The sequence below is a fragment of the Notothenia coriiceps genome, unplaced genomic scaffold (genome assembly GCF_000735185.1).
Source record: "Notothenia coriiceps isolate Sejong01 unplaced genomic scaffold, NC01 NC01_scaffold00000339, whole genome shotgun sequence".
NCBI lineage: Eukaryota > Metazoa > Chordata > Actinopteri > Perciformes > Nototheniidae > Notothenia > Notothenia coriiceps.
This window is the reverse complement of record NW_011333040.1, coordinates 11279968-11288114: the sequence shown is the minus strand read 5'-3', so window position 1 is coordinate 11288114 and position 8147 is coordinate 11279968. Positions and strand designations below refer to the sequence as shown.

The window sequence follows — 8147 nt, the reverse complement described above, 5'->3', positions numbered from 1 at the left end:
CCCAACCCCGGAACCTGCGGTCTTCAGACTCTGGCCTGCTTACCACCCCCAGCACCAAACTGCGAACCTTCGGGGACAGAGCCTTCAGCGTGGCAGCCCCCACCCTCTGGAACGCTCTCCCTGCGGAGATCCGCAACATCCCCACTGTTGATGCCTTCAAAAGGGCCCTCAATACCCATCTGTTCACCAAGGCCTTTGGCCCCTAATCTATTTGTTGTTGTTGTCTGTCTGACTGGTTGTCTGATTGCCTTTTGTTTTGTTATGTTTGTTTTTCCCTGTTCTTCCTTGTAAAGCGACCTTGGGTCCCATGAAAGGCGCTATATAAATCCAAGCTATTATTATACAAATGGTGATACAATTTCATACATCTTACCAATCAAACACAGGGTAAATTCAACTTTAAATGTAGCCTACAATGAGCTCTTATTATCAACTTGGCCTACTTTCATTCATTTCTCCATTGAAAAAGTGTCTCAACTTACCCCATAGCCACCATTTTTGAAAAAATAGTCTAGCATTACAATTCAGTCATCTTTACTGTAGCTTAATGACTCACATGGTTTGATACGCTGCCAACACATCAACATATACAATATGTGTGTTAAACCTGGATACTTTTTTTTTTACATGACAGCCGATATAGCTGACATCTAGAAAATGTACTTTGACAAACAAAAAGCTTTTTTTGTAAAAATGTTTACTTACCAGACCACAATGAGTATCTCTCTCTCTGACAAGCGGTAAAATGGAACTGTAATGTGTTTCAATGGAGAGAGCGCCGCTACACACGGTGTTGCACAATGCTGGAAAGTGTCACCAACTTCAAATCATTTTAACTTTGTCAACAATCAACCAATCAGAGGCCAGCAGCATAAAGCAACGCTAGCATGGGACATAACAAGAGAAACGTAATTTAACTAGCTTGTTCATCTTTAATGTCTAAGAGAACATTTTCACAGCAAGGCTCCAGGCTTTACCTCGCGATTAGCAAAGAGCAAATACACTTAATGTGAAGGAAACTTGAGTCTCCTTGACTTATGAAGCTAAACATGTGTGGCTCCAGCCGTTGCCATCTTGACACTCCCGGGCTTTGCTTTTTAATGGTACCACAAAACGCACAAAACTGTAAACATGTTTGTATCTGTTGTAAAGTCGTGAATTTAAACAAGGGGGTCTATGGGAAGTTGTATGGTCATTTGAGGAAACTTTGGCTACATTTTTCTGTATTAGAGTTTGCAGCATGGCGGATGGTTTGAAATGTGGTACAAGCCTTGCTGTTCTTGACAGGGACGAGTGCAGTGGTGATCCTTAACCCCTCATTCAGCAACATCATAAATTACAACTTCTCAATACCTGCCAAATAATTACACTACCATTAGTGTCAGCTGTTTGTTGTGTTTGGAGCCCATTAGAAAATCGCACTAAGCTAATGTGGCTCCCATGGTAAACATTTGAATGTACCCTCTATCTATACAGTACATCAGCAATTTGATATAGTCAATGCATTAGCGATTAGCTCAAAGCGATGCTAATTGTTGTTGATGACTCCTTTTCTTGAATGAATGATCTACAAAGTGTTCAGCATTATATATTTGTTGCCAACAACCGATGATAATCACAAACAACTTAAATAGAAGCTCTTAATCATTTAAATTCATGGTAACAAAGATAATTAAGTCTGGAAAAAGTCAAAGAAACTGAAGAGAAGGAGTAAAAAATAATTCACTCTTTAATAAAAAATACATTTATAACTTCGGCAGCATGAACTTCTCTTGAACATTTCCATCAACCCAGGAACAATGAAAACCAACTGTACAGTAGGCATTTTAAAATAAAATAGCAAAAATACATACAAATGAGGAAGAAATGGCAGGTTGGATTGAAGGAAAAACAGCGACAATAAGAATGACTTTTTCTAACGTCAGTGTCAACACCACAACAGGAAATGTTGCTTTGTGTCGATCATAACACCACAAGGTTCTCTTCAGTCCTTCAGAACAACTACAGCAGCTGGGTACAAAACAAACAACATGGAGAGACTGTGGAGGCCTCATCAAGCCGTCCTCACGCACTGGTTAACAAGCAGCTTCACCACATCAGAGGGGGGATTGGCACAAATTGCGTCGTGATCAGACAAACATCCTAATATATGGAGGAAAACTGAAACATTTACAACTGGAAAAGGTGTTTACTGTGCATTCATTCACTAGGGTTAGGGCAACCAGTGTAAACATTTTTGAGATCTGAATCTCAAAAATGAATTCCGACTATCGTCGGATTTCTCTTTTACTTTGAGTCAGATCTATAAAAGGCTCCATCTGGCGCTGATCCTCTTCTGTAATCCCCTACATTTTATTGGACAATGGGATCAATAAAGTCTTATCTTAAAATACATGGAGACAGAGATGAAAGTATTGATGGATGGACTGTTGAGCAGCGTTATTGCACACGGGAGAACACAGGAGGTTGTCATCCAAAATCAGTCCTGTGCATTCTTTAGAAATATACACACATTTTATTTTCCTAGTATTCCACACAGGTAGCAGGCCGGTTGTGGTTTCTTTATTGGAGCATCTGCCCAATCACATCAGGCTCAGACCTGTTATACTGGGGCTGAAGGGGCTGTTTGTAGCAAAGCATCTTTTTGAAAAGGTGTGCATAGAGGGTTCTTTTTTTATAGCACCGAAGAATCATGTCTGTCAAAAATAGAACGCCAACAAAGTAACCTTTTTGACATTTGTTTGAAACATTTATTTTTTGAAGTCACAGCAGTGCCTTTTTATTTCCCTTCCTTCTTAGAGTCCAACAGACCGAATCTGGAGTGAAATGAAGCCGGTCATGCCTGACAGTTTTTTTATGTTCATCGCCGAGGGCAGTGCTGTCACAATACCCAGTGAGAAAATGTATGGTCACGTCCAGCAGCCAGCTGACACGTCCTCCCAGTTTTAAAATGAGTACCCCCCCCCCAAAGCCGCTGACCGAAATATCACAGTTGTGGTTTTGAAGTGATGATTATGAGACAGGATCTGTGCCTGGGGGTAGATTTCACTTGCGTGGCTGTTATTAGCTGCCAACACAGTGTGCAGAGACCCAGCTGGATGGAGCTGTCAGCTGATGTGCAGGAGTTATGTTCGGTGCTTAGAGGGGCAGAGTGACTGCCTGAGGAGTAGTTCCCACTGCCTGCTCTTTTTATTTATTTACAGCCACATGTGGCAACAGTCATAGATCAGTGTTTAGCTCAAGGAGAGATTTAAATAATTCAGAAAATGACCTTCCCAGTTATGGGTCCTCTCTTGTCTCTGAGCATTGTGTTCGAAATATATTAAAATAAAAAATCAATATTTTGTAAATTAACACGAATGTATCTTCATTAGGTTTGTACCCTTATATATATTAGACAGTTGTGTGGGTCTTTAAATATGTGAATGTAACCACTTCCCATGTATTCTTATGATCTATGCTGTAACTGGGATGGTTTTACTTATGTCTCTTAGAGATGTCAATACTTCATGTATTCTTAAAAAAGTACTGAGGATATGAACTTTATTTTTTACTTTAACAAAGTCTGAATGTTTTTTTTGCAGCAGCAACATTTTGTGTTTCAGTCGAATTTTCATATCCACAGCAGTTTTTATTACTGTAAACTATCGATAATATGTCCTGTAGTATAATACCTGTACAGCCCTTTAAGTATTAACTTTGTCTTTTTCGTCCATTACTTGGCAGTGGCACTTTCTGGATACACTATACAGTATTTGGGTTACATTCGGACACTGTTCCCTAAATGAGAAACCAGTTCTTTGCATATTTTGACAATAAAATGACCTTATGACAAAGTAAGGACCTTTTCTTAGAAGTGCTGCTGTGTATATTGTGCTCTTTAACTCGTTTTGGCCTTTTCAGAATCGCTTAAAACTGGCTATTAACTAAATTAAAAATTAAAAAAGTCTGCAGTCGGTCAGCAGGGAGAGGATCTGACACAGTAGCACCCAGCATCTGTGACTCTGTCATGATGGCATATTTCAGGCTGATCAAATGAAATCCAACTCACAAGTGTCTTTTTTTGTCTTTGAAAGTCAAAGTCTTCTTTTTTTTCCCCCCAGGATAAATTCCTTTGTTAGGTATGAACGGAGCCTTCATAAAGACTTTTCTCTGCTAGTTCAGTAAAAATGTGCTTGATCAAATAACAGTCTGCTGATTGGAGGTGGTCAGAAGCGTTAATGGGAAGGCTTCAGGAGCAGATTCACCTCCACTGATGATGCTTTTCTAAGGAAGAAGTTCCAATCTGAGCTCAGCAGCTTGAGATTCCTGTCACCGTCTGCAAATATAAAGAAGATTTAGATAAGATTGAGGAAATCGTGAGATGATATGATATATCCTCCTAATTTCAGTTGAATGGTATTTGCATTGTCTTCCCGGGAGGCTTTGAATGTGAGATGCATATTCAATTATTCAAACGGTAACAAATATGTTCCCAATGTATATATCATTTCTATTGAAAAAGTTCAACAAAGCAGAGAAGTTTCTCAGTCTAGCTGCCAGATATGATTGTTAGCATCATAACAAGCATACCATCATTGCATCATACTGCTGCAAAACTTTTTCACTTAACTTGCAGTATTTTAGATTTGGAAGATTCTCCAGCAAGGAAGCGGATTTTAAAATAAAAAGTCATAACTTTTGAGCAAAGTCATAACTGATACAATGGCATTTCCGGAAAGGACGTCTAAACATGTGGTCAATGAGCATTCACTCCACAATGACACAGATTTCCTCTCTGGACGGAGCATTAAATGATTTGCCGTCAGTCTCATTGTCATGAACACAATTATCTTAGGAACGCAGTGATGGAATCTCTTCAAACATTATGTGAAATGGCAATATAGGTTTTCTTCACGTTTTTGTGACATACTATACAATTGCTTCTCTAAGACTGGGGGGATTGTTTTTGTTTGCAGGGTGTCCGCGGGGTCTTAAAAAGTATTAAAAGTTGATAAATCAATTTAGCGAAAATTAAGGCTATTAAAAAGTATTAAACGGCATTTTCCAAGGTATTAAGAAGTCCCACAGCAACGACAACATGAAACACCCTTTAATTTACTGAAATGACATGTCGGGAAACCCCCTCAAGGCGGACCCATACATAGCGCGCCGTAAAATGCTGCTTCTTATTTTAAGTTTCGTTGCCTTGCTCCGCTCTGTGGGGGGGTTGATCATTTTCTGATAACGATGAAATAGCCCGCCTCCCTCTCCCCACGTCTCCTGCTGCTGCTGGGCTGTCAGAAGAGGGGGAGGAAAAGAGAGGCAGGCACCGTTTATTAAATNCCTGCAAAAAATCTTAAAGTTAACTATAAACAATAAATAACAAACCAAATATCAATTCAATCGAAATTTATATTAAAAATATTTGAAAAACTAAGCTTGTATTTGGTTTGTTATTTATTGTTTATAGTTAACTTTAAGATTTTTTGCAGGTATTCCCAGGTTTGAACAGTGGTTCAATTTACCCCCTAACCTGGATCAACTTACCCCTAACCCGGGGCAAGTTGAGACACAATACTTTTTTTTAAAAGAAGAAATATTTTCACTGCCCTTGATCAAATATTAATTATTATCATTGCCATTGATAGTAGACATACTGAATTATAGGTGTGTGTTTTCATTTTTACTATGTGTCATTTCTCCTTGCTTAGAGGACAGCATAACTAAAAAGTGGCTCAATTTACCCCACTCTCCCCTATTGGTATTTCTTCAGGCTGTTAAATTTAATTAGCCTTTGTTGCCACCTGGTGAGTAAATATTCAAATCAGTTAAAATTGACAACCGGTCCACACATTTTTTTTAATGTATCTGCCGGTCCTTGGCACAATAGAGGTTGGGAACCCCTGATCTACGGGACAGCTTTGAGATTCACAGGTTTGGTAACGATGCAGCCATCAACGCATCTAAGCGTATTATGGGGTGTCATCAAATGCCGTTGCCATGGCGGCATACAACTCGCCATGAAACACGATGTTGCTGTAAGTCCAATCGTCACGGTCCAATCGTCCCCAATCTTCACTTCTATATCACCGGTCCATGCCTCAACAGCTCTACGCCAAATCTGAGATCTTGCCATATGCCGTTTCCATAGAAACGCATCCCTCGCCACCTACGTTCTCCTTTTACATACATATATTTTCACTCTTACACACNGTTAGTTGTCTGCGGGGCCATTCGTTGAGTATGCGTCGCCCAGTGGGCCTTATTTTTGCCGGAAGGACCGGGATTGGAGCCAATAACGGGAGAGCGATAATCGAGGAAACTTACCAGACCATCCTGTCGGGTGAAATTCCTCATACGACTCGCCCCAGCCTTACTGTGTATCGCTCGCTTGATTGGACGATGTAGCGCATGCACTGATTTTCTGGCTGCTGGTCAGAGATCAGGCTGTGCGGCTGTCTCACAAATGGACGTCTCTTCACGTGAACGCTGCCGGAGGAAACGATCGTCCCATTTCTCTTAAACCTTCATTTCCCTGCTTCGTTGGGTTTTGCCTTGCGTTCGCTACATGCTTCCCCCCTGTTGGGAGGGACGGACGCAGGGAAACAACGCAAGTGAGGGACTCATAGATTCCATTTTAGGCGAGAAGGGGTTTAAAAATAAAATTAAGTTGTGGAAAAAAAAACTTGTAAAAATGTGTTGGGTTGAAGCCGGTGGGTAAGTTGGGAACCCACCCCTTGTAACCAGGCACGCCTTATAGGTTGTAATCGGTTGTGACGGCGGGAAATTATGGCCAAGCTCCACCCTTTCTCATGCCTGTGAAGGTCAGGTAAACATTTTTTACAAAAAAAACGTTTTTGCCCGTCAAGTACATTTTCTAGATGTCAGCTTATATCGGCTGGTCATGTCAAAGAAAAAGAGTAGCAGGTTTAACACATATATTGTATATATTTTTTGTTATTGTTATTTAATTTCCTATCATTAAGCTAAAGATGACTCTAATTGTAATTGCTAGTGTATTTCTCTCTCATTTGGTGCTTTTGTGGGAATTGTGGAATATCCAATTGGTCTGTGTGTTATAGTTGATTTGCTAGTTTTATTATGGAGAAAAAGTATAATGTCTAGTGTTAGAGTCCTTGTATGTTCGACTATTTAATATGTTGTGTATTACCGTGTTTGATTGTGTAAGGATGTAGATAATATTGATACCTTGATATATGTGACCCTATAGTCGCTCACCCGCTGATATAATATCTTGGGTATTATAACAATCAATCTAATACAAAAATGTGCAATCAGACATATGCTTATGTCTAGAATATCATAATCAAATCATATATCACGTAGTGTTAGCCAACTGCTCTTGGTGATAAGAGGTAGTGTGTTTGTAGGCCCCTTTTGATATGTCATCATAGGATGGTGTATTTGCGGTATTCTCGCCAGGAGAGCGTTTTCCAGAGGGTGGGGCTGCCACGCTGAAGGCTCTCTGTCCCCCGAAGTGCGCTTGTTTTTGGTGCTGGTGGGTGTTATAGTAGGTCCTATGAGTCTGAATAGATCCGCTGTCCGGGGGTTGTGCTATGTGGTGGTAAGATGTCCTGGTATGTATCTGGGTTGGCAGGTTCTATGGAGGACTGAGGTAAGGAGGACGATTTTGAAATTGATATTGCGTGACTTGATCTGAGCCAGTAACTGGTATGTGGATGAGGGGGGTGTGATGTGCTGCCATGGCTTTGTATTTGTGAGTACCCTAGCCGCACAGTTTTGGACATACTGGAGCCTGTCCAGGGTTTTGTTGGCAACCCCGAACAGGAGACTATTGCAGTAGTCCAAGCGGGAGGTGACAAACGCATGGACTAGGGTTTCGGCAACCGACTCCGAGAGTGACGGTCGGAGTCTTGCAATGTTCCTTAGATGGAAAAAGGCCGATTGCGTCACAGACTTGACGTGGGAGTGGAAGGAGAGGGTGGAGTCGAGGATGACACCCAAGTTGCAGGCTTCAGGAGATGGGGGGAGATGGAGCAGCCGTCAACCTCGAGGATGAAGTCGCCAACCTTCTGGAGCAGCGCCTTGGGTGCCACAACCATGAGCTCTGTTTTCCTGCTGTTTAGTTTGAGATAGTTGCATGACATCCATGCTTTGATGTCATGCAGGCAGTTGATGAGAGA

At 41.0% G+C, this 8147-nt stretch overlaps 1 protein-coding gene across 1 annotated transcript in view; it reads right to left on the bottom strand.

Moving 5' to 3' along the window:
- The window catches only part of LOC104950900 (activated CDC42 kinase 1-like), a 19198-nt gene that overhangs the window by 10293 nt on the left and 758 nt on the right, over positions 1 to 8147 (bottom strand). The window contains exon 3 of the mRNA XM_010777499.1: positions 7729 to 7976. Within this exon, the coding sequence (XP_010775801.1) occupies positions 7729 to 7976 (248 nt within the window). The remainder of the gene's footprint in view (positions 1 to 7728; positions 7977 to 8147) is intronic.